At 43.5% G+C, this 27,149-nt stretch overlaps 2 protein-coding genes across 2 annotated transcripts; both read right to left on the bottom strand.

Annotated features, from left to right (window-relative positions):
• Positions 1-15,381: 15,381 nt before the first annotated feature.
• LOC125512741 lies at positions 15,382-17,054 on the bottom strand. Its single transcript, XM_048677830.1, has 2 exons — positions 16,546-17,054; positions 15,382-16,390 (listed from the first exon to the last, which is right to left on the bottom strand). Exons 1-2 carry the CDS (start codon positions 16,878-16,880, stop codon positions 16,204-16,206), a joined length of 522 nt encoding a protein of 173 aa, XP_048533787.1. The 5' UTR covers positions 16,881-17,054; the 3' UTR covers positions 15,382-16,203.
• A 1,459-nt stretch (positions 17,055-18,513) lies between these two features.
• Positions 18,514-20,634, bottom strand: LOC125516934. The gene is made up of 5 exons (XM_048682191.1): positions 20,289-20,634; positions 19,899-20,028; positions 19,563-19,803; positions 18,888-18,968; positions 18,514-18,548 (listed from the first exon to the last, which is right to left on the bottom strand). Exons 2-5 carry the CDS (start codon positions 20,001-20,003, stop codon positions 18,514-18,516), a joined length of 462 nt encoding a protein of 153 aa, XP_048538148.1. The 5' UTR covers positions 20,004-20,028; positions 20,289-20,634.
• Positions 20,635-27,149: the final 6,515 nt, after the last annotated feature.

The raw sequence follows: 27,149 nt of genomic DNA, 5'->3' as shown, positions 1-27,149 counted from the left end.
ACGACGTCGTGGAGGTGCAGCACGACAGCGAGCTGTGCGAGGAGTTACAGGGGCCAGGCCATGGCAGCTGCAGGGGTCGGCCCGACGACTGGCAACGGGGGCCAAAGAGCATGGACGGGGTGCGCGGCAAAACAACGCGAGGAGCTTTGTCCACGGGCAAGGGCTAGCAGCAAGCAGGAAGAGAGGGAGAGAGGAGGAGGAAGAAGAATGACGTGTGGGACCCACCTGTCATAACAGTCAACGTGACTGTCAATATAAACGGAGTTAACTACTAAACTTATTTTGGAAGTGGCATAATTTATTATACTAATTTAGGTGTAAGTTTTACATTTTATAAAACTAAAAAAACTAAAAGGAAAACAAAAAAGTTTTTAAAGAAAAACCAAAAGAGAAAAAGAGAGAGCCCCCTGCCCCACTGGGCCTTAGCCTAGCCGGCCCACCGAGCCATCCCAACCCCCACGGTTCCCCGATCGCTATCCTGTTCCTCTGGCGCACCGCTACAGAGATGGGGCTCCCACCGAGCCACCTCGCTGGCAACGCCCCGACAAGGAGATAAGACCTCCTCCAATGCACTAGTGCTAAGATAAGGTGATAAGCACATTAAAGAGATAAGCAACTAAAGTCCCCAATGCAAAGGTGCTTAACTTGTTGTAGCTAAGCATCCTTCATTTAATTATTTAGCAACTAAAGTTATCCATGCATGGGTGGGCTTCTTTCATTTAAGTGTTTTCTCTAGGTTCCCGCCCTTGGCATTGGTTCTTGCTGGGGTTACCACACCCATCTCTCCCCTCTTAATTACCTTGCCACATCATCTTTTTTTGCCTACATGGCATACTTAGCACCTGTACAAGATGGAGCATTGGGAGGGGCCTAAGGCCTTCACTGCCCCCGACGCCTCGGACTCCCCCTCGCCTCGCCAGATCTTTTTTCCCACATCTCCCCACGCTCGCTTGCTTCCTCTCCCGCCATGGCCGCCTCGACCGACGTCGTCGCGAGCTCGCCCACGTAGCGGTTGTTGCTGCCTCGCCTCGTCTCCGTGTCGGAGAGATCCGCCGTCGACCTCCCTGTCGGTGTCAAAACCGGCGAATCTCGGGTAGGGGGTCCCGAACTGTGCGTCTAAGGCGGATTGTAATCAACCAATTTTTTCCATCATTCTAACAATAACGCGACTAATAGGCACTCATCAACTCTTGATACTCTAATCAAAATGCCACAAAGTTGATGCAACCAACAACAGGAATCTGTTTTGAACCGTCAACCATCGTGTTACTTCATGTACAAAGTCAGGTCCTCACACTCACAAATTCGGATGCTTCCAAGTCCTAGGATGTATGTGGACTCAAGGTTATTTCAAAAGTAACTCCAACTAAGTGCAAAGTTTGTAAACTACCGAGGTACGTAGATATAAACCTATCAGCTCATGAGGTCTGCTATTTGCTTGGATCAAGTACGCACAATGCCTGATTTGCAAGTTATGTTCATGTTCCATCTCTTGCTACAAGGGTTAAATAGGAGCACCATTGCATCAACTTTTGATACCATGTTGCTTCCATGTAGTTTAATATTTCCCTAAGGAGCACATTTCATATATTGTTAAGAGCATTGATAACCCACAAGTATAGGGGATCACAACAGTTTTCGAGGGTAGAGTATTCAACCCAAATTTATTGATTCGACACAAGGGGAGCCAAAGAATATTCTCAAATATTAGCAGCTAAGTTGTCAATTCAACCACACCTGGAAACTTAATATCTGTAGCAAGGTATTTAGTAGCAAAGTAATATGATAGTAGTGGTAACGGTAGCAAAAGTAATATTTTTGGTATTTTGTAGTGATTGTAACAATAGCAACGGAAAAGAAGATAAACGAAGAACAATATATGGAAAGCTCGTAGGCAATGGATCGGTGATAGAGAATTATGCCAGATGTGGTTCATCATGTAACAGTCATAACCTAGGGTGACACAATACTAGCTCCAATTCATCAATGTAATGTAGGCATCTATTCCGAATATAGTCATACGTGCTTATGAAAAAGAACGTGCATGACATCTTTTGTCCTACCCTCCCGTGGCAGCGGGGTCCTAGCGGAAACTAAGGGATATTAAGGCCTCCTTTTAATAGAGTACCAGACCAAAGCATTAACACATAGTGAATACATGAACTCCTCAAACTACGGTCATCACCGGAAGTGGTCCCGATTATTGTCACTTCAGGGTTGCCGGATCATAACACATAGTGGGTGACTATAGACTTGCAAGATAGGATCAAGACTCACATATATTCATGAAAACATAATAGGTTCAGATCTGAAATCATGGCACTCGGGCCCTAGTGACAAGCATTAAGCATAGCAAAGTCATAGCAACATTAATCTCAGAACATAGTGGATACTAGGGATCAAACCCTAACAAAACTAACTCGATTACATGATAAATCTCATCCAACCCATCACTGTCCAGGAAGCCTACGATGGAATTACTCACGCACGGCGGTGAGCATCATGAAATTGGTGATGGAGGATGGTTGATGATGACGATGGCGACGGATTCCCTTCTCCGGAGCCCCGAACGGACTCCAGATCAGCCCTCCCGAGAGAGTTTAGGGCTTGGCGGCGGCTCCGTATCGTAAAACGCGATGAATCCTTCTCCCTAATTTTTTCTCTCCAAACACGAATATATAGAGTTGGAGTTGAGGTCGGAGGAGCTCCAGGGAGCCCATGAGGTAGGGGGGCACGCCCCCCACCCTCGTGGCTAGGGTGTGGGACCCCTGGTCTTGATCTTTTGCCAGTATTTTTTATTATTTCCAAAAATACGTTCCGTGGAGTTTTAGGTCATTCCGAGAACTTTTGTTTCTGCACATAAATAACACCATGGCAATTCTGCTAAAAATATCGTCAGTCCGGGTTAGTTCCATTCAAATCATGCAAGTTAGAGTCCAAAATAAGGGCAAAAGTGTTTGGAAAAGTAGATACGACGGAGACGTATCAAGCATTCCCTCCCACAAAAAGTAGCTTATGCCATTTAATCATACCAGTTCGAGTTCATAGTGCCCTTTTTGATGATTTTTCAGGTCACATGGATAATAGGCCTTCAAATTTTATTATACAACTTAAGTGCATAGTAAAAATAAACAAGGACACCATACATTCTGTGGGCATTTTATGTTTCAATTCTAATAGGATGGATCTTATTGAAGATGCTCCAATACTAAGACAAACATTGGCACACATTTCAAGCACTCACATGATTTCCGGTCAGATAGGTAAAGAGGGTTTTCATCTGTAGCATCGCAGATAGCATGACCAAATAAGCGGAAACAAGGTACAAACATTACTATTGATTCCCCATTTCAGTTCCATTGCACAATAATATTCGAGGAATACAACCACAACTAGCATTCCATGTCTCCTAATTTATCATGGAAAGAGCACGATATCACAAACGAACACCCTGCCACTACGCAAGCTAGCAACACTATTCTATTGCTACATTGTTGTCACTAGCATGTACTGAGAAGAGAGCTTCAACAATCTCAAGCGAGTATTTTTTTTCTAGCGTGGAAGAAGATGGTATGCATTTATTTGATTAACACGTAAGTAAACAATAGTAAAATTGTGTATCTTACAAAATTACATTCTAATTATACTCATGTATGCCTTAATGGGGACATGTCATCCGCAGAATTACAAGTCAGTGAAAAAAGGGGCACGCGGATGCAACGTGCCATAGTGTAATGACCAACCTCATCGCCTTGGAATTGATCATGTTTACCGTGATTATGTGGAATCATGACCATCTTCGACGAACGGGAGAAGTATTTACCGTGATTAGGTGGAATACATGACCACCATCGACGAACAGGAGAAGTGGCAAGATCGATGTGTCGCTAGGTATGTGCAAAGATTTTGTTCACCTGTTGCAACGCACGTGCCTTTTTGCTAGTCGATTCTAAAAACTGAACTAGCATGCAAGAGAATCCTGGAGCTGGGATTTGGGTGGTTCGGGCGATTTTGCAGGTTCCCGCAAAAGAAAACAGTTTAGTGTGAGCCCTTGCCCCTATTTCCACTCAAAATTTGGGTGATTCTGCAGGCGGGCTGGGCTGTATGGACTGGGTTGTATTCGGGATAAGTGCCGGCTAGGAGAACCGGCGCCCACTCGCCCTGCAAATTGGGTCGGCCCAGTTTCAAAGGCTGCCTTATCGCTCGTCCCTCCTGTCGTCTTGTTTGCTTGGTCAGGGTTGTCCAATTGACCGGTCAACCATTGTCTTTTTCAATAGAAAATTCTGAAAAATAAAAAATGTGAATAGAGAAAATTTCACGAAAGTGAAAAAGGGTACATAAAGTATGAAAAAAGGTTCACGGTGATTTGAGAAAAGGTTCACAAATTTTTGAAAAGTTTACAAACATTGAATTTTTTTTATCGAATTGGGAAAAAAGTTCATTAGATTTGAAAAAAATTCATCAAATTTGAAAAAATACATCTAATTTTAAAAATTCATCAATTTAGAAAAAAAGGTTCACAAAAATTTAAAAAATGTGCATTAAATAAAACAAAAAAGGATGAGAAAACAGAAAAAGAATAAGCTGAACTAAAGAAAAAAAAGGAAGTGTCTTTACTCCAGTGGGGGATGCCCTGGTGGTTAGAGCGGATTGCTCGAAACGAAGGGGTTGTGGGTTCGAACCCCCGTGCCCGCACCGATGGGCCGGCCCAGCTTGGAGTGCTTGAAGCGCCCATTTGCACAATGCACTATAACGGGCGTCTGAAGTGCCAAATAGGATGCGTCTGTGTTTGGACCTTTCCAGTAAGTGGTATCTATACTAGTCGGGCCACAACATAGTCATGCCCCTGAGTACAAGTCCAGCCAAAAATGCTACATAGGCGATGAATCTTTGAAGAAGAGTCCATCTAAAGCTGAACATCATGGTGATGTTTCTTCCTATATAAAATTAGACGAGCTTAATCACAACTACTGATGCTTCCATGTCCTAGAATGTCCCTGGGTTTCAATGGCCTTGCAGAAACAATTCAAACGAAGTGCAAATTTTGTGTGCATAACGCGTGATATGTAGATATGAACCTACCTTTTTAACAATAAATAAATATGAACCTAGCTAGCAATACTAAGGTCTACTCGTTTCTTAACAGGTGCGCATCATGGGTTTGTGAATAATTGCCTTCTTCCATATGTCCACGTTTATATGAGCACTATTACATTAACTTTTCATATACCAGGTGGACCATGCGACACTCATATATTCTTGTGAGCACCATCGCCCCTCTCCAAAGAAGTAGCTTGCTGATAGACGTTTTGGTTGTATATCAGTTCAAGTTCATAATACCCTTTTAATGATCACATTTTGAAAAGCCTTTGCATTCATCATCAGTGGACAACAAATGAAGTTTGGAAGGACAAAGATAGAGAGGGATGAGAGAGAGAGAGAGGGGGATGAGGAGTTGGAATAAACGCTTTGATAGTGTGATCAAAGCATTCGGTTTTGTACAGACTTTTGGAGAAGTCTGTATTTACAAGAAAGTGAGTGGGAGCTCTGTAGCATTTCTGATATTATATGTAGATGACATATTACTATGATATAGAATTTCTGGATAGCATAAAGGGATACTTGAATAAAAGTTTTTCAATGAAAGACCTCGGTGAAGCTGCTTACATATTGGGCATTAAGATCTATCGAGATAGATCAAGACGCTTAATTGGACTTTCACAAAGCACATACCTTGACAAAGTTTTGAAGAAGTTCAAAATGGATCAAGAAAAGAAAGGATTCTTGCCTGTGTTACAAGGTGTGAAATTGAGTAATACTCAATGCCCGACCAATGCAGAAGATAGAGAGAAAATGAAAGATGTTCCCTATGCTTCAGCCATAGGCTCTATCATGTATGCAATGCTGTGTACCAGACCTGATGTGTGTCTTGCTATAAGTCTAGCAGGGAGGTACCAAAGTAATCCAGGAGTGGATCACTGGATAGCGGTCAAGAACATCCTGAAATACCTGAAAAGGACTAAGGATATGTTTCTCGTATATGGAGGTGACAAAGAGCTCATTGTAAATGGTTACGTTGATGCAAGCTTTGACACTGATCCGGACGATTCTAAATCGCAAACCGGATACGTGTTTACATTAAACGGTGGAGCTGTCAGTTGGTGCAGTTCTAAACAAAGCGTTGTGGCGGGATCTACATGTGAAGCGGAGTACATAGCTGCTTCGGAAGCAGCAAACGAAGGAGTCTGGATGAAGGAGTTCATATCCGATCTAGGTGTCATACCTAGTGCATCGGGTCCAATGAAAATCTTTTGTGACAATACTAGTGCAATTGCCTTGGCAAAGGAATCCAGATTTCACAAGAGAACCAAGCACATCAAGAGACGCTTCAATTCCATCCGGGATCTAGTCCAGGTGGGAGACATAGAGATTTGCAAGATACATACGGATCTGAATGTGGCAGACCCATTGAATAAGCCTCTTCCACAAGCAAAACATGATCAACACCAAAGCTCCATGGGTGTTAGAATCATTACTGTGTAATCTAGATTATTGACTCTAGTGCAAGTGGGAGACTGAAGGAAATATGCCCTAGAGGCAATAATAATGTTATTATTTTATTTCCTTATATCATGATAAATGTTTATTATTCATGCTAGAATTGTATTATCCGGAAACATAATACTTGTGTGAATACATAGAGAAACTAAACGTCACTAGTATGCCTCTACTTGACTAGCTCATTAATCAAAGATGGTTATGTTTCCTAACCATAGACATGTGTTGTCATTTGTTTAACGGGATCACATTATTAGGAGAATAATGTGATTGACATGACCCATTCCATTAGCTTAGCACCCGACCGTTTAGTATGTTGCTATTGCTTTCTTCATGACTTATACATGTTCCTATGACTATGAGATTATGCAACTCCCGTTTGCCGGAGGAACACTTTGTGTGCTACCAAACGTCACAACGTAACTGGGTGATTATAAAGAAGCTCTACAGGTGTCTCCAAAGGTACATGTTGGGTTGGCGTATTTCGATATTAGGATTTGTCACTCCGATTGTCGAAGAGGTATCTCCGGGCCCTCTCGGTAATGCACATCACATAAGCCTTGCAAGCATTGCAACTAATGAGTTAGTTGCGAGATGATGTATTACGGAACGAGTAAAGAGACTTGCCGGTAACGAGATTGAACTAGGTATTGAGATACCGACGATCGAATCTTGGGCAAGTAACATACCGATGACAAAGGGAACAACGTATGTTGTTATGCGGTCTGACCGATAAAGATCTTCATAGAATATGTGGGAGCCAATATGAGCATCCAGGTTCCGCTATTGGTTATTGACCGGAGACATGTCTCGGTCATGTCTACATTGTTCTCGAACCCGTAGGGTCCGCACGCTTAAGGTATCGATGACGGTTATATTATGAGTTTATTAGTTTTGATGTACCGAAGTTAGTTCGGAGTCCCGGATATGATCATGGACATAACGAGGAGTCTCGAAATGGTCGAGACATAAAGATTGATATATTGGACGGCAATATTCGGACACCGGAAGTGTTCCGGGGAAGTTTCGGATAAAATCGGAGTACCGGGGGGTTACCGGAACCCCCCGGGGGGTTAATGGGCCTCATGGGCCTAAAGTGGAGAAGAGGAGGGGCGGCCAGGGCAGGCCGCGCGCCCCCTCTCCCCCTAGTCCGAATTGGACAAGGAGGGAGGGGCAGCGCCCCCCCTTTCCTTCCTCTCCTCTCTCCCTTCCTTCCCCCTCTCCTACTTGGACAAGGAAAAGGAGGGAGTCCTACTCCCGGTAGGAGTAGGACTCCTCCCTGGCGCGCCTCATCATGGCCGGCCGCCCCTCCCCCTTGCTCCTTTATATACGGGGGCAGGGGGGCACCTCCAGACACAACAATTGATCCGTGAGATCTCTTAGCCGTGTGCGGTGCCCCCCTCCACCATAATCCTCGATATTATTGTAGCGGTGCTTAGGCGAAGCCCTGCGACGGTAGAACATCAAGATCGTCACCATGCCGTCGTGCTGACAGAACTCTTCCCCGACACTTTGCTGGATCGGAGTCCGGGGATCGTCATCGAGCTGAACGTGTGCTAAAACTCGGAGGTGCCGTAGTTTTGGTGCTTGATCGGTCGGGCCGTGAAGACGTACGACTACATCAACCGCGTTGTTATAACGCTTCCGCTTTCGGTCTACGAGGGTACGTAGATTACACTCTCCCCTCTCGTTGCTATGCATCACCATGATCTTGCGTGTGCGTAGGATTTTTTTTGAAATTACTACGTTCCCCAACAATTGATTGCATTCAACATACCTTTTGCCTGTCAGACATAATTGTGTACTTGCCAAACTTGTTCCCACTTTCAATAACAGTTCTCAGCTGTGTGAGAAACCATGTCCAGCTGTCTGTGTCTTCCTTGTCAACAACACCAAATGCAATGGGGAAGATGTTGTTGTTCCCATCCCTGCCAGTAGCTGCCAATATTTGCTGTCCAGTGCTGAGCTTGATGAAGCAACCATCTAAACCTGAAAATATGATCACATTATTTGTAAATAACATGAACGCAACCATCTTAGATATATGTGTAAGGATCAGGTACCTATAAATGGCCTGCATCCATTGAGAAAGCCCTCTTTGCATGCAAAAAGGCAGTAGAACATGTAGTGGAACCTAGGGGTAGGAGCTGGATTTTCTAGGTCCTCTTTGGTTGTCACTATGCATCTACTGCCTGGATTAGTATCTAACACACACTGTAGATAGTCCCTTAGTCTGTGATATTGGAGTCTGTGATCTCCTTGCACAACTTCAACTGCTTGCCTCCTTGCCCTATATGCCAAGCTTTTAGGCACATGAACACCAAATGTTTTCTTTGTGTATGACATAATTGTCTCAACACCAGCTCCAGGGTTTGATCTAATGGTATCCTCACAAACCTTGGCAACCCAGTTTACTGTAACTTTGGTGCTCTTTCCACTTGCTCCACAAGTGTGATCCAAATTCATCTTCTTGATGCTAAAAGTAGACTCATTTTCTATTCTAGAGGCCACTATATAAAACTGACAACCTTGCTTTCTATCAGAGCACCAAGCAATAACCCTAGTTGGTTCATTTCTGTGATACTCAAAATTCCTAAGTGTCCTGACATGGAAATTTCTTAGTGCTTCTCTGAACTCCACAACATTTAGGAAGCACAAATGCAATGCAAACTGCTCATGTGCATCAGGGACTGATGGATCATACCACCTCCTCTCCTTCCTCCTCTTCAACCTTCTCTTCCTACCAGAAGGCAACCTTGGAACTTCTTCTTCATCACTAAGACCAAAATCGCCTGGAAAGCAGTATTCATCAGGTTCAGGCACCCAATCTTCAAACTTGATGTGTTCAGGCTCACTGTGTGACTTGCTAGTTGGGCCTGGATTTCTGACAGGATTAAGCTTCTTTGCTCCTTTCTCTGGTACAACTGAGGGTTCTTCATGTTAAGAGAGGATTTGGTCTTCCTCCCAAAACTCAAAAGGTTCTGAGTTTGCTCCACAATAGTGATCCGCAGGTTCTTCCTCTCCCCTAGTCTTATGGCTTGTCCCTGTGCCTGCCTCATCTTCACCCCTACACCAAGCCTTGTATGATATATTCTGCCCTTTGTAATCACCCCTAAAAAACTCAAAATCTGAAGAGGATTTGTCCATCTCATCTTCATCTTCATCATGTTCTACTTCTACATCTTCTTCTTCTTCCACAACATTTTTCCCCTTGTTGAAATTACAACTCTGTTGTGTGTTAAGATAGGGCTCCTCAGGGATTGCTGCTGCCAAAGTTGCATTAGGGAGTGGATACAAGACCCCTTGTTGGGAAACACTATAAACAACAGGTTCACCAACATGATCAATGGGGATCTGCTCCTCAAGCATGTTGTGATCCATGTTAACATCTGCTGGGCTTGGATCAGTAGGCTTTCTGACAGTGATGTTCAGGATCTTCTTATCAACAAACCAGTCAAGCATGTCCTCTAATGCCTCCTCACTATCCAGGACCTCCACCCCCTCCAAGCCCTTTCCCTCTTCCTTTACATAAGTCAGACAAGCATCCATTCCATAACCCTCCAACTCAGCCAATGCTAATATGGTCAGATAACTAATGTCTGAAGAAACTGAATACTTTCTCTCCATGTTATCTGTTCCTGGAAAGTGTAGCCTCATGTCCCAAATCTCATCATCTAAGCTGTAGGATTAAATTGACAAACAATTAATTTTTAACTCACTAAAACTTTAAACAATGACCAAATGTAACGAACATTACTGAACTTTCTTCTAATTACAGTGAATGCACTGAACAAATGAACTAACCAAATGCACTTTCTTCTGAACTGACTTAACCAATAAAACAATGTACCATGCCAAGAACAAACAATTACTAACCCTAGTTCTAAATTGAACTAAAGGACCCAGAAATTTGTAATTTGAACTAAAGGTATGAAGTGCCACAAATTTCTTACCTCACTCCACCAAAGGATGAAGCCCAAGTGTGGCCGCCTTCTGGATCCGCGTGGATGGACTTCGCCACTGCCCTAACCGCGCGGACTGCCGGATCTGAGCACGCCGGATCGACCTCAGCCGCGGGCGGTGATGGCTGCTGCAACTGCTATGCCGGGAAGCTCGAGCTGCCTCGCCCTGGGGCCACCTCTGGATGTCCACCGCCCTCCTGGCCGGTGACGCCTTGGCTCAATAGCTCGCCGCCGACGGCATTTGGCTGCGCCGCCGCCATCGCCAACCTAGGTCACTGCGGGGGAGAGGGGAGACTGAGAGAGAGTGCGGCCCGACCAGCTCCTTTCGTTCCGACCGGACCGCACGGGCTAACGGCCGTCAACGGCCGCGCCGTGAGCGCGCGTGGCCAGGTGGCCTGACATGTGGGTCCGGGCGGTCAGAAAAACGGTTCAATCGCTAGTCACGGGCGTTTTGGGTTTTTTGAAACAGCGAACCGCGCGACTGGTAGCTTTCTGAGAAAAATTAAAAAGTGATAGTTTTTTGGAACTCTAGCCTGTAAACTAGTAGTTTTATGCTATTTACTATATATATATATACATAGAGAGAGAGAGAGAGAGAGAGAGAGAGAATTTGTACATTGTTATCCAAGGACAATCCAAGATACAAACACAAATGTGAAGCGACATTTCTAGTGTATGAGACATGGGATGACCATGCATGTCTCATGTCAAATCTATTATGATTCTAATGATAACATGTTCATACTGCTAGCTTGCCTTCTGTCGCAAGAAATCCATACCATGCTATGGGTTTCATGATGTAATTTATCCCGATCATTTGATGATCATACTAATCAACACATTTGTGTTGTTGGTAAATCAACGGTGCCCTTCTAGGCCGCCACCTAATTTCTTCAACGAGGACAAAATCGACCTCGTTGATCATACGATCCAAGTTTGTCTGAAATGACCATATTAGTTTAAGTAGTTGGGGCAGGCTAAACGCACACAGACCAGCAAACGGGTCAATGCATGTGTCTTCCAATCCCCATACACTCTTGCCTTCCAGTTCCAAGGAATGACATTTATTTTGTGATGTATCGATTGATGTCAGCGGTGACTGGCATCACGGAATGGTGCAAGCAAGCAAGTATGCATGCACACAACACACGCAGGTGTGCATGCAATCATTGACGACTCTCCAAGTACTATTTGTCGCATGACGGTTGAGTTCGACAAACTCAAACCTGCCTTTGGTATTATTTGAAAAGGTTTCTGCTCTGGACATACATATATATCTTCTCCGAGGAAAAATAAAAAGAGGAGGCCTTTCCTGTAAGCGATATCGCAAGATGATAGTACTTACGCACTCTGCAAGTGAGTAGTTCTTTTCAGCACCTCACAGGTGACAAAACCATGCCCCATTAGCTTACACTGATCGAAAATATCGAGCAGATCGAAGTTTAATCCTTCATGCAAGCGCCATGGTGGTTGGGGCTTTATAATATAAGTTGGGCTTTATCTGTACCTTTTTTAGATGACATGGCTTTTAATTGTGCAAGCTGACATGATGCAAGTAACAAGTTCTAATAACATGCACAACTAGGTCAAACCCTCTAACAACAACCAACCCATAACTCAAGCCCAGTTTGTTGATGGTCAGCCCATAACCCACTGAATTGGTCAGACGCGCTAGTTACTTGACAGATTCTAGAACATGATTGTATCTTTATCCGGCCATTTTGGTGATGTTACTTCGTAGGCAGACCATGAGTAGTGTGGTTGCAAATCTTGATGCTTCCAAGTCCAAGATTCCCCGTGGGTTCCATAGTCATTGTAGAAAGTAATTCTAGTAGAGCGCACAGTCTATGTACATTGCTTGTGTACATGTTATGCTGATATGAACCTAGCGAAGACTTATTCTACTCCATTCTCGAGTTAGGTGTGCAAATGCTCAAAAATTTTATTCTTATTCTTGAATAACAGTAATTTTTGGTCTCTCTTTTCATGCTTATATAAGAGTGTTGTTACATTAACGTTTGAATACCATGTGATCCCACAACCATGTTGGTTCCATGCAGTTCAGTACTGCCATCAGAAGCACATGTGCATCCATATATTGTTCTAAGCATCCCCTCCTGCAAGGAAGTAGCTCCCTAATAGACGTTTGGGTAATATCAATTTAAGGCAATATGTATTTTATTTAGATGACCTTATTTTCAAAACAAAAAAACATTCACATTTATAGTCTTTTATCACATTGAGAAAAGTTCACTTTACAACACTCAAATAACCACACGGTTTAAGATACCCCCTCAGTTTTTTCCACACCTCCAACTTATCAAACCGTTCAAAAGACCCCCCGACCCCGCCAAAAGCTGTTTCTTTTTCACACGTGACCGGTTTTTACTAGTTGACTATCTTGTTTTCGTTGCTACGCCAACTTGGTGATCTTTTTTTGGATCTCCTCTCTATCTCCCGTTCCTATCCCTGAGCCGTCTATCTCTTTCCCAACTGTGGCACCTCTTCCATCGACATGCGCGCAAGATGGTAGATACAGAGGGTCAGCATGTACGTTCTTTACTCGAAGGGGGGAGCCACTGCGTCGCCCTTTTGATTTAGTACAAAATGTGTAACTAAAATACCATTAGGATGTTGCTAATTGTTTTTATGAGTTTATTAATCTCTATTAAGTTTCATAAATTTTGTTAAGGTTCAATGTGTTTACGACAAGCTGAAGACATTTCACAAGGTTTTTCAATTTTGCGATGCATCATTAGTCAGTTTGTTTTTCACTTTTCCCTCTGCAACGCGTGCGACAGTTGGTAAACAAAGTGCAAAATCTTAATACGGAACAAGTCTTACTGATCCGGACACTAGCGAACACAAACAAAATCACTAATATCACCTTTTATATATGAAAAAAGATGTAATGAGCTGCCAAACCTTAGATAGAAAGGTCTTTCAGATTTGACCATCATTAAATTAACTTGTTAATATTACCCACACGCCACGTATAATAACTTAGCATCACCGATGCAGTACTAGCTAGCATATATACCAGCTTAGCTTCACCTATATAATGCAAGCATTACTTATCGATGCACTGGCAGCATACATTATAAATGCACTACAGTAAGTTGCATCCAAGTTCCCCACGCCTTGACAACTTACGTCTTTTCAAGGATGCACTTAAATGCTTAGGTTAGGCAGAGTAGTATGGCATCCTGCTGCTGTTATGCCCTCCATCAAACAGTTGCCCATTCGGATGCTTGATACGGTCGGTACATGCATGACAACGCTCATAATCCATGTCATCACTCCTCTTGTCGTCAATCTTTCTAAATATCTCATAGCACCCACCTACAATGCCACGATATCAATCACCAACACTCAACAAATATTCAAAAATGAAGATCATGGTCAGACAAAAAATATAACTACATGCAAAATATCATGCTAAGCTTCTCATATATTTTCTTGCAAAAGGTCATCCAAGTGATGATGTGTGTTAACTTAGTAACAGAGTCAACCCTTGCAAACACAAATTTGAGGAAAATAACATGTTATTTTGTTACTGTTGCAGCAATGAGCCAATGACCAATACATATATGTCAACAGTATAAAACTGAGGCCTGCTATTTCGTATGTATGGAGTAAAACATGTTAGTTTATCTATTGATACAGGAATGACAAATACATGTATGTATGTCGCAGTAATAAGAGTGAATTCTGGTTTTTACTCTCTATTTTGATGTTTTTGACACTAATTATCCTATTTAGCAGGATTTCATCCATTTTACCCCATTTAGCAAAAGTTTTGCCACAATTTACCCATTTTAAAATTTTGCGAGCATTCTGATGAGCAGGTCCCAATTGTTAGGTCCACCTAGCATGCCCCATCAACAATTTTTACCTACCTATTTTTCTCCACGTTGAACCAGTCCTCGCAGCTTCGCTCGACTGGGCTGGCCTGATATGATCGCCAGAGCAGGTCGCTCGCGTCCAACGCACAAGGCGTAAGTTGGGCCGCACCACTCTGGCCTCCAATATTCATAGCACACATTGTTCGCCTTCCTTCGAATCACACACACGCTGCAAACAAAGAAAAAAAAGGATTTCAACAATATTCAAAATGGTGAAAAAACTTTAAATCAATATACGTCAGTTATAGATGGGTGATATGTATACACGTGATCTTCTAATAAGCATTTTAATTCTGTCTGAATCAAACGCCTCACCGGCCAATGCATGAGTCAGGAAAACTTCATAATACACATATGATGGAGATGGTCAAAATCATGTGGAATGGGCTACGACGTGAGGGCTTGCTTGTTCACCAACCTCGCTGATTTGTTGGACGAGAGGCCCCCATAGATCTGCAACCGAGCACAACCTGATGGGGGCATGTACATGGACGCGCCCACGCCGACGTCGGCGAGCTTGATGGAGCCGGATTACATGGGGTCATTTCTTGCCTTGATGTCGCGCCCAGACGTCGGCGAGATTGACGGAGCCGGATTCCACGGGGTCATTTCTTGCCTTGATGTCACGACCATATATAACGCCGCTCGAGGAGGTATGAAATCACGCCACTGCCGTTGCATGACAATCCCTAATCATAAGTTCGAGCGAGCCTGACGGGTACGTGTGGGCAGAAGCCTGGACGGGCGATGCAATCTATTAGGCGTGAGTAAGGAGCGTGGTTGACTCAGGCATTATGCGTTGGACGAGACGCAAGTGACCTCCATCGGGCCGGTCCGGTCGGGAGAAGCCGTGAGGACTGGTTCACGAGAGAGAAAAATAAGCAGGAAAAAACCATCGATGTGGCATGCCAGCTAGACTTCACAATTGGGACCTGTCTGTCAGAACATTCATGAAATTTTAAACAGGGTAAATCGTGGCAGAACTTTTGTTAAATGGGGTAAAATGGATGAAATTTCGCTAAATGGGGTAAGTAGTGTCAAAAATGTCAAAATAGGGGGTAAAAACCGGAATTCACTCCAGTAATAACGCCGAGGCCAACTATTTCGTCTATGTCCAGTGAGACTCATATTTCAATGCAATAGAAACACGCACCAGATCTGTGCAAAAAGAGAATATATATAAGAACAAGCTTGTAAGATATGTGTTTGTCCCAACTGCCCACACATTTTATGATCTTATCATAAAAAAGGGGGCAGGGAGCACATGAAGCAGGCCAGGCAAGCATCAGCCGCAGGCTTGAGTGTCGCGTAGTCATTGCAAGTCTACTTATGTTTTGGCTGTCCCTTCCACCCCCCTTGCATGAGGTATTACTTCAATACTATACATAGGAAATTAACAGCTTTACCATATAAAAAATGAATTGAGAGGATTGAAATACATACCATAACAAAAATCATCATCAATGGTGCACACACGCAGCACACGCATAGGCTGAGCCCTTGCATATGCTTCAAGGCTCGGAGTATGCATAAGCTCAGCAAAGAATAGCCTCTTGGTCTTTGAAGCAGTGTCTGCGGCAGTCTGCTTCCGAGGAACGGCTGTGAAATTAACATGGCCATAAATGTCCCCAGACGACTCGGAGAAGCAATTCGATAGCAGAGTCGTGACCAACTCAAACCCGCTCTGTTTGTAACATTTTTTTCGAGAAACAGTTCGCGAGTAAGTTAAATAATACTAGTACCCCAGAGCAAGTTCAGCAAGAGATATTGAGATTGTCTCAAAAAAAGAGCAAGAGATATTGAGATGGCAAGAAAATAATGAGTTGTTTGCTGACCGTCTTGTTCCTCTCATTGTAGTGCGCCAGAGCAAGTTCAGCAAAGTCTTTTGCTTGCTGGCAAGGCTTGCGATGAGGAAATCGTGCTGATATTTGTGCTTCCATGTCCTCGGCGGTCAGGTGCTCCTCCCTGCAGGTACAATGCGTAATCAGGTGATTCGATTGTAAAAATGATGACCCGAATATATAGTTCAATTCGGCATATATATGACAAATAGAAAGAAACCAAAAACATACAGATTGTGGTAATCTTGATCAAAATTGTGGTACTCCTTGATTAATTACTTTGTGTCGCTGAATTGTATGGGGCTGAAGAAGGTGTTGTCGAGCCTGGACTTGGCGATGAGGCGCATGGCAGGGCCCATCTTCCTCTTGAAGGCGTGAAAGTCGAGCCTGTCCTCCTCCGTGAGCAGATCGCAGTCCTCCTCGCGCATGTTCTCTATGAACTCGGCGGTTTTCAGCATTGACAACTCCGCTTCTTCCGGCGTTTTACTCGGCGTGAAGGGGTGGGCGCGTGGGATCCTTCTCCACCTCCCGGGAGTCCTCTTCCTCGCCGTCGGCGCGGACTTGGACGAGCCTTCGGCGGCCGGCGGTTCTCCTCCAGCCTGGGGATCCATCATCTCCGACCGAGACGCGGGGCGCAGAGTCGACTCCCTCCTAGAGTGCGTGCTGCCTTTGGGTGACGAGAGACGCAGAGTATGACTCCTCCAGCGCCGTGACGGGCATATAATGGGCCGGCCAACGGGCCGAGTAACTCTGCGTATTTTCCCTTTTTGTGATATATATATATATATATATATATATATTCCCTTTCCCCCTTTTTATTTTTCCTATTATTCTTGCGTAAAATGCATAAATATTATATGAGATACATGAGTATATTTCTTTTTTTTGACTTGTACAGGAATATATTTCTGATCATGTGCAATTTGTTTTTCAAGACATGAACCTCTCTTCAGGATTTATTACTTTTTCATATATAATTGTTTTTTTGGAAATACGTAAACATCTTTTACATACTTTAACATTTATTTCCATATATTGATTCTTTAAATACGTGAACACTTCTTTTCATATACATGAACATTTTCAGAAATACATTACCCCTTTTATATACATGAATATTTTGTGCAACACATGAACATGTTTACATATTTGAAATTCACTATTTAAAATTAGTGAAATGAATGTCCTTTTAAAATTTATCAAAACAATGACTATACATGTTAATGGGTCGCCTCGAGTGTTGGCTCATGTAATAATGATGTAAAAGCTTTGCAGGCCAGCTCGGCTTACTACTCCCTACAAGAAACACAAAAGGAGATCTTTTTGGAAGACAAAATAAATGGATTGTATTTAGTGGCTTCAAGTCTGAGCCCAACTTGGTTGCATGTACTACTCGAATGCATGATGTGCTGCATCGATGGGACAAGGAAACTCCAAAGGTCCCAAAGAGAAGGCTAGAGGAGTTGAAGGCTCACCAAGAAGAGACATGTAGGGGGCAGCCCACCGATGAAAATTTGACCCGGATATGAGAAATTCAAGTTCAAATAAAGAGAATCCTCGAACAAGATGAAATTTACTGGGTGCAATGGAGTCATGTGAATTAACTTAGAAGTGGGAATCGTTTCTTCCATAAATTTTCCATTGCCAGAAAAGTAAAAGAAATATATTTAGTGATACTATTCATCATCCAGAGTGCAGAATAAGTTATTCTTCAACCCAGGTAATCTTACAATCACTTCATAATTAAATTACATTTGGAATTCAAATAGTTACATTTTTATTGATTCACTACGTACAATTTGGCATAAGAAACTAGAAGTATAGGTCATAAGACAAGAAAATTTACAGTTTATGTATATTCTACACTATTTTTTTACATTTGTAATTTTACATAACATAAAATATTTTTTACGGCGATTATATATTTTCTTACGGTATCTTTTTACATCGGAAATAAGACAAAACTTATGAAACATAAAATTACGGTGCATTGATGGTAAAATAAAGGGGGTGAAGAATAACTATTCCTCACCCAGGGTGACGAATAGTCAATCCCTAGCAAGGTAAAGATGGGATTTGGCGTCAACGTAATGAGGATCTTGGTGAACTGCATTCATTATTAAACTATTTTTAGTGCAGTATTTTAGATCTAGATATGAAGGTTATTAATAAAGTTAACACGCGTGTTAAAGAGTACATGAACGAGTCCCTCAGTGCCTCATACACATCGAAGAAGTTAGGAAAGCCTTATTTAGCATCGATGACCTTTTGGCCCCATGACACTATTGGAATCAAAGAATTTGTCGTCAACCAGTTCATTGCCGTCGGCTAGCAGATGGCAAACACCTTCTTTGTCGTCCGCTCACGAAAAGCAGACGGCAAAGGACTGGCTGACGGCAAACCGCGCCTTCGCGTAAGCCAGTTCCTTGCCGTCCGCTACGGACTGCAAAGTAGCTCTTGCCGTCAGCCAATTCTTTACCGTCGACTAGTTGACGGCAAAGATTGCCGTCAGCGAGCGGACGGCAACCAATATTCTACCTAACGGCACTGACACGCCCCCCCCCACCCTAACCCTGTCTCCCCCCCCCCCCCCCCCCAAATTTTTTTAATACAAGCATTACTTATCCATGCATGACAACGCTCGTAATCCATGTCGTCACTCCTCTTGTGATCAATCTTTCTAAATATCTCATGGCACCCACCTACAAAGCAACAACATCAATCACCAACACTCAACAGATATTCAAATATTAACATCATGGTCAGGCAAAAAATCAACTACATGCAAAATATAATGCTAAGCTTTTCATTTATTTTCTTGCAAAAGGTCATCCAAGTGATGCTTTGTGTTTACTTAGTAACAGAGTTCAACCTTGCACACACAAATTTGAGGAAAATAACTATATATGTCGACAGTATAAAACTAAGGCCTACTATTTCGTATGTAAGGAGTAAAACATGTTAGTTTCTCTACTGATACAGCAGTGATAAATACATGTATGTCGCAGTATATCGCCGAGGCCAACTAGTTCGTGTATGTCCAGTGACTCTCTTATGTTAGTGCAATGGAAATACCCACCAAATCTTTGCAAAAAGAGAATTATATAAGAATAGGCTTATATATGCTTTTGTCCCAACTGCCCACGGATTTTGTGAATTGTGGATTCATTGCAAGTCTACTTATGTTTTGGCTGTCCCTTCCATCTTCCTTGCATCAGGTATCACTTCGATACTATATCAGAAAATTAGCAGCTTGGCCATAGAAAAAAATACAGTAAGAGGATTGAAATACATACCATAACAAGAATCATCATCAATGGTGCACACACGCAGCACGCGCATAGGCTGAGCCCTTGCATATGCTTCAAGGCTCGGAGTATGCATAAGCTCAGCAAAGAACAGTCTCTTGGTCTTTGATGCAGGCACTATGGCAGACTGCTTCTGAGGAACGGCGGTGAAATTAACATGGCCATAAATGTCCCCACACGACTCAGAGAAGCAATTCGATAGCAGAGTCATGGCCAACTCAAACTCACTCTGTAACATTTTTTCGAGAAAATATCGCGAGCAAGTTAAATAATACAGTGCAAGAGAAAATGAGATGGCAAGAAATTAATGATTTATTAACTGACCGTTTTGTTCTTCTCATTGTAGTGCGCCAGAGCAAGTTCAGCAAAGTCTTTAGCTTGCTGGCAAGGCTTGCGATCAGGAAATCGTGCTAGTATTTGTGCCTCCATGCCCTCGGCGGTCAGGTGCTCCTCCCTGCAGGTACAGTGGGTCATCAGTTGATTCGACTGTAAAAAATAATGACCCCAAAATATAGTTCAATTCGGCGTATATGACCAATAGAAAGAAACCAAAAATATACAGATTGTGGTAATCTTGATCAAAATTTGAAAGCTGAGATCTCATTTTTCAATTGACAGTTGATAAGGATTAACTTGTACGTAGGAGTTGACCTAGATTTCCATCTAGATAGAATTGGAGATAGTGCTAATGAGAAGAAGTCCTTGATTAATTACTTTGTGTCGCTGAATTGTATGGGGTTGAAGAAGGTGTTTGGAGCGTGGACTTGGCGATGAGGCTCATGGCTGGGACCATCTTCTTCTTGAAGGCGTGGAAGTCGAGCCCGTCCTGCTCCGTGAGCAGATCGCAGTCCTCCTCGCGCATGTTCTCTATGAACTCGGCGTTTTTCAGCATCGACAATTCCGCTTCTTCCGCCGTTTCACTCGGCGTGAAGGGGTGGGCGCGTGGGATCCTTCTCCACCTCCCCGGAGTCCTCTTCCTAGCCGTCGGCGCCGAGTTGGACGAGCCTTCGGAGGCCGGCGGTTCTCCTCTAGCCTGGGGATCCATGAACTCCGACCGAGACGCGAGGTGCAGAGTCGACGACCTCGGTCCGCCAGTAATAACGATTCCTGATATACTTATTTTTTAGACGCCAAATAACGAGTCCTAATAGGAATCAACTACGGGCGGGCAACAACGGCCCAGCCATTAGCTGTTTCCAATCCGGTCGCTGGGTCGGTCTGTTCAATCTGGTTTTCTTTTTTCCTTTTTTCTTTGTTTTTTTGCTGGTTTTTTTGTTTTTCAATTTTCTACTCTGTCCGTCCTAGAATAGAATAAGTGTCTTTATTTTGTACTAACTTTAGTATAAAGTTGTACTAAACTTGAGACATTTATTTTGGGACGGAGGGAGTATGTTATATGCTTTCAGTTTTGTTTGGTTATTATTATTTTTTCTTCTTCCTACTTTGATTTTCTTCGTTTCTTCGTTTTACTTTATGATTTTTTATCTGTTTTCCTTTTATTCTTTTAACATGTCTAATTTTATTTCTTCTTCCAACACATGTTTACTTTTTCATACACATTCTATATTTTACATATTCATGTAAAACATTGTTTTATACACGTGTAACATTTTTTAAATAAATGTTTAACATATTTACAAAATTATGTTTTAATTTTTTTCAAATACATATTCATTTTTTTCAAGTACATGTTGAAACATTTTTAAAATTATAAATAACATTATTTTGAACTATGCAAACATTTTGTACATTGTACAAGCATTTTTTGAAAAATATTACGAATACATTTGTCAAACCTGTGCAGTTTTTGTATAGAAAAAATTCACCTACATTTTTTTAATGTGTGACATTTTTGGTATACACGATTAGTCATTTTTGGTTCAATTTCTGCAGAACAAAAAACGTCTAATCATGTGTACAAAAAATATCTAAAAACATCAACAGCGGCCTGCCGCGCCGCCCCTCTAGCCCCGCAGTCCCGGCCACTGTCTGATCCGACAAACAGATCAACAGATTGGTTTCACAGGGAAGTAGATTTTAGGGTTCTTGTTTCCTGGCGGTTCGTGTGCGTGGAGGCATTTTGTTTCTGTTTTCTCCACTCTCCCTTAATTTTTGCAATTAAATTAAACACCAATTTGTACATGGGGAATCTCATAGGGCAGTATGCTTGGCACCACAGAAGACACACAGATTGATCAAGCTGGCTTGGGCAGCGTGGGGAAGCTCAAGTCTAAGTTTGAGGCAATGGAGATGGTGATTTCTGCCATGCAGGGAATCTATATGCCATTAATGAGATAAAACCAATATGTGAGAAGTTCGTGTACAGAGCAAGCATAAAAACAGTTGAACTCTAGACATCCTTAATAGTTTGTGGTTGCCATGTGCTTCCTCTACTACTCCCTTCGTCCGAAAAAATTTGTCCCAAACTTGTCTCTCAAATGGATGTATTTAGCAGTATTTGAGAGACAAAACTTTTCGGACGGAAGGAGTACTTCTTAGGCCTTGTACAATGCTAGATGCTTAGGAAGGTGCTTAGGAGAATAAATCGGATTTTTTTTTCGAAGCACCAGTGCCTATTTGTAAAAGAAAGACGCCTAATTAAACGTTTACTATGTACAAATAAGCACAGGTGCTTGAGAAAAGTCTGATTTATTTTTCTAAGCACCTCCCCTAAGCACCTTGCATTCTCCAAGGCCTTAGTATCTCCACCTTTTAACATCAAACAACTTCACACGGGCAACAAAAACAGTTCTGGGTCTGGCATGGAAGTGGTGAATGCATTGCTTACTTGAGAATTGCGAGGCCATGTATGGGATCAATGTTTTGCGCAGTTTATACACCGCAGCTGAAACTCGCAGTATGTTGTACTCCATCATGCATCATCGGTTCATGTCACTCTCAATGCCACGATGTAGTTATGCTCAATAGGAAAATGAATCAGTTCTATGCAGCGGCCCCATTTGCATCGCCCTGGCCGACCGGCCGGCGCGATAGCATCGGATGAGTTACTCCACCTTTTCCGGTCGTCGTAATAGCATCGGATGAGTGACTCCACCCGTGTAATTTTAACATGTGAATCTCAGAACAATTTGAAGAACATGCAGAAATACTTCTTGATATTATCTTTCCTTACTCCCGCATGCCAACGATCTATGCCAGTGTCAGTCCCGCGTCTCCGTTGTGATGACCTACGAGCCCTTGTCTGCCGCTGGCATGATGTGGCCGCCTGCTCAGGATAGGAGAGGCCGGCGTGCAGTCCCTGCATGGAGCATATCCAATCGAAGGTCATGTTTCAAGGCCGTCATGTCAGGGATGGCATCCTATGGATTGAACTTCGAAGTTTAGGACGGCGGCATAGAGAAGAGTACCTCTAGGGTTTGCTTGAGGATTCTTAGGTGCCCTCAGTGGATCAAACAAAGGATGAGCGAATCATCAAGGGAGAGTTCTTTTTTTTCACCATAGCACATGGAGGAGTTAATGAAAATCTGTGTGCGTGGCGGCATGTGCAACCGGTGTGGAGCCAAGGCTTCTATATATTTCTCTCATGGCTCTAAATAATTAATAGGGAGATCCCACAGATGATTTTCTTAGTTTAAAAAATCAAGGATGAACCTTCTTTTAAATCTCAACAATCATTCTTTATAGTTAACACAAAATCAACAGATAAAAAGGGGTGACGAAAGGAGAACCATAAAATCTTCCTCCCTTTATTATTAGGTATAGATAGATAGATATAGATATAGGTATAGATATAGATATAGATATAGATGTTTGCGTAAAATACAAAAATATCTTTATTATATGTAGGAATATATTTTTGGCCGTGTTTCATTCCTTTTTCAAGACACAGCCCTCTCTTTTAGATGTTTTTTCGTATATAAAAACATTTTCCAAATTACTTTAACATGTTTTACATACTTGAACATTTATTTCCATAAATATGAATATATTTTTTCAATACATGAAAGTTTATTTTCAGATACAAGGACATTTTCAAAAAAACATTAACATTTTTATATGTATGCTTTTTTTTTGCATAATAGGAAGATTTTAACATATTGTTAAATTCACTATGTAAAATTAGTGAAATGAATATGCTATGTGATATTTATGAAAACCATTACGGTATATGTTAAAGGGTCGCACTGAATGGCGGCCAATGTAAAACCTTTTAAAGGCGAGTTGGGCTTACTGCTCGCTACAAAAAACAAATAAGGGGACTCTTTTTTTTAGCTGAAATAGGGGACCCTTTTGGTGCACAAAAGAAATGGATTGGCTTTAGTGGCTTCATGTCCAAGCCCAATTTCAATCCAATGATCATGGGCCAGCGAACAGTTGGAATAGAGTCCTATAGAAAAAGGTAGACCAATAGTTGTAATTTATGTAATTTCGTTCATAAGTTTAGGAGATTGAATTTTGAGACTCATAATTTAGCGAAGCATGCTTTCTATAAACCTTCACGATATTGCCTAAAAAAAGTAGACCTTTGGCGTCTTTAAATAAAAATGTGTGGCTACTGATTTTGCCAATCTCTGAAACGATTAGTTGTTTGCTTTTGAAAATGAACATCTTACATTTGTCTAATGACATCAAATTCGATCATTGTTGCTCCATCTAGTCCTTCTACTCACCCTCCTTGCCACCATCATTGTGGCTCAGCCCCCCCCCCCCCACCCCACCCCACCCTCGGAGATAACTAACTAATCGTGCACGCCTGGGAAGAGGAGCCCTCAGGGCATCTTCAGCCGTTGGCCCCCCCCAGGATGCATAAAAATCGCCCCCTGGGGGCGAGCCGGCGATGCACTCGGCGCTGGGGGCGGTTTTGCGCCCAGTCGTCGCCCCCAGGCGCCGAAATTGGCCCACTTTGCAGCCCAATTTCGGCGAACAAACGGCCCATATGGGCGAGAATAAGCCCATATTCGGCGTAGTTTCGCCGTGTCTCGGCGTTCAATTATCAACACAATTATTTCTTATCACATATTTCATCACAGAAAAATCAAATACTTCAACAAAATACTACAACAACAAATAGTTCAATACAAATTATATTGTTCAACAAATAAAAACTCGTATTTCATCACGAGGCGTCCCCCTTGAGCCTCCATAGGTGCTCAATCAGATCTTTCTGCAGTTGATGATGCACCTGTGGGTCTCGGATCTCCTGACGCATACTGAGATAGGCAGTCCAAGTTGCCGGTAGCTGGTGATCAACTTCGGCTAGAGGACCCTGCCTGTAGTATGGTTCAGTGTCAAACACTGGGTCTTCTTGCTCGCTCTCGATGATCATGTTGTGCAAGATGACACAGCAAGTCATGATCTCCCACATTTGATCTTTCGACCAGGTCTGAGCGGGGTACCGAACAACAGCGAATCGAGATTGGAGCACACCAAATGCTCGCTCGACATCCTTCCGGCAAGCCTCCTAAACTTTCGCAAACCAGGCGTTCTTGCCTCCTGGCACAGGGTTTGAGATGGTCTTCACAAATGTGGACCATCTCGGATAGATGCCATCTGCTAGGTAGTACCCCTTGTTGTATTGGTGCCCATTGATCTCGAAGTTCACTGGAGGAGAATGGCCCTCAACGAGCTTGGCAAAAACAGGAGAGCACTGCAGCATGTTGATGTCATTGTGAGTTCCTGGCATACCAAAGAAGGAGTGCCAAATCCAGAGGTCCTGTGTGGCTACCGCCTCAAGCACCACACTGCAACCGCCTTTGGCGCCTTTGTACATCCCCTGCCAACCAAATGGGCAGTTCTTCCATTTCCAATGCATGCAGTCGATGCTTCCAAGCATCCCAGGAAATCCTCTTGCTGCATTCTGGGCTAGGATCCGAGCAGTGTCTTCTGCATTGGGTGTTCTCAAGTATTGTGGCCCAAACACTGCCACCACTGCCCGACAGAACTTGTAGAAACACTCTATGCTGGTGGACTCGGCCATGCGCCCATAGTCGTCGAGTGAATCACTGGGAGCTCCATATGCAAGCATCCTCATCGCTGTCGTGCACTTCTGGATGGAGGTGAATCCAAGAGCGCCAGTGCAATCCATCTTGCACTTGAAGTAGTTGTCGAACTCCCGGATGGAATTCACAATCCTGAGGAAGAGCTTTCGGCTCATCCGATAACGGCGCCGAAATGTTCTCTCGCCATGAAGTGGAGCATCGGCGAAGTAGTCGGAGTAGAGCATGCAGTAGCCTTGCAGACGATGCCGGTTCTTTGCTTTCACCCGCCCCGGCGCCGGGCCACCTCGCCGCGGCTTTTCACTGCTCGCCAGCAGCTGGGCGAGGGTGGCGAGCACCATCAGATGCTCTTCTTTCTGGACGTCGGCCGCGGCTTCCTCCTCCAGCAGCGCGGCGAGCTCTTCCTCTTCATCCGAGTCCATCACCGAGACGGGCAAATCGCCGAACACCTTGCGCTCGGTGGCCGTGAACCCGTCGTTAAACCGCGCCTCCGCGGCCGGAAACTGCGACTGGAAACGCCCAGCTGTTGCGGGAGGGGCTGCCGCGGTGAAGCGCTGCTATTTTCCGGCGGGGAATGGCTATCTACCGGAGTCGGGCGGCGGTCGTCGCCGGGATACAACTAGTGGTGGCCGAGGGCGCGGGGGGTGCGAGGCGAGTCAGGGAAGAAAACCTTGACTTTTCCCCTGGCGGTGTGGGCCAGGCGTGCTTTTCCCTAGTGCCGGAGCCCCCAACGGCTCCCCAGAGCGCCGGGTTCGGCTTGTGACCGCCGGGCGGAAAAAAGGTCCGAACCGGCGATTTTCGGCGTCCTGGGGGCGCGACTGGGCCGTTTTTTCGGCGCCGGCGCCGAAAAAGTGGCCTGGGGGGGCCTGTTGGGGGCGCGGCTGGAGATGCCCTGATTTGTTCTGACTAAGAATCGACGTTGTGTGGGTGACAAGTGAATTTCTTTGCCGCTTCCTTAGCTTAAACTTCAGTTCTCTTACCACCATGCTTGACTTCATTCACAGACTTCTTGTGGTAGGTATCGAACTCATGTATTGCCTTTTACCACTTTCTTGATACAAATCACAGAAATGGATGTGTAATGCCATGAATGACATCACAAAGTTGTGCTACTCTATTAAGCTCTAGTGTGATTTTTGGTTGGCATGAAATATAATAAAAAAATTCTCCCCGGTGTCAATGCTTCTTGCAGAAATTTGGCATAGTACTAACCTTCGCAAAATTGTTGTAAGAAATTCATGTCTTTCGACAAAACACAAGCTTTTCGATGTACTGATAGAAAGAAGAGTTTGTTAAAACCCTAGACATGTCCACACTCAAAGATACTCACTAGTGCAGAACCGGGCAATAACACCGGTTCGTAAGGCCACTAGTGCAGAACCGGGCAATAGCACCGGTTCGTAAGGCCCTTTAGTGCCGGTTCTGTAACCGTCACTGAAGTATGGGCACTAAAGCCCCCCCTAGTACCGATTCAGCACGAACCGGCGCTAAAGTGCCATCACGTGGCACGAGCCAGCTCCGGGGGCAGGGAGCCCTTTAGTACCGGTTGGTGACACCAACCGGTATTAAAAGGTTGGGGGGGGGGTTTGGGTTTATGATTTCTTTTTTATTTAATTTT

The sequence above is a fragment of the Triticum urartu genome, chromosome 6 (assembly GCF_003073215.2).
Source record: "Triticum urartu cultivar G1812 chromosome 6, Tu2.1, whole genome shotgun sequence".
In the NCBI taxonomy this organism is placed as follows: domain Eukaryota; kingdom Viridiplantae; phylum Streptophyta; class Magnoliopsida; order Poales; family Poaceae; genus Triticum; species Triticum urartu.
The sequence above is the reverse complement of the archived record's forward strand: the minus strand, read 5'-3'. Positions and strand labels throughout refer to the sequence as shown.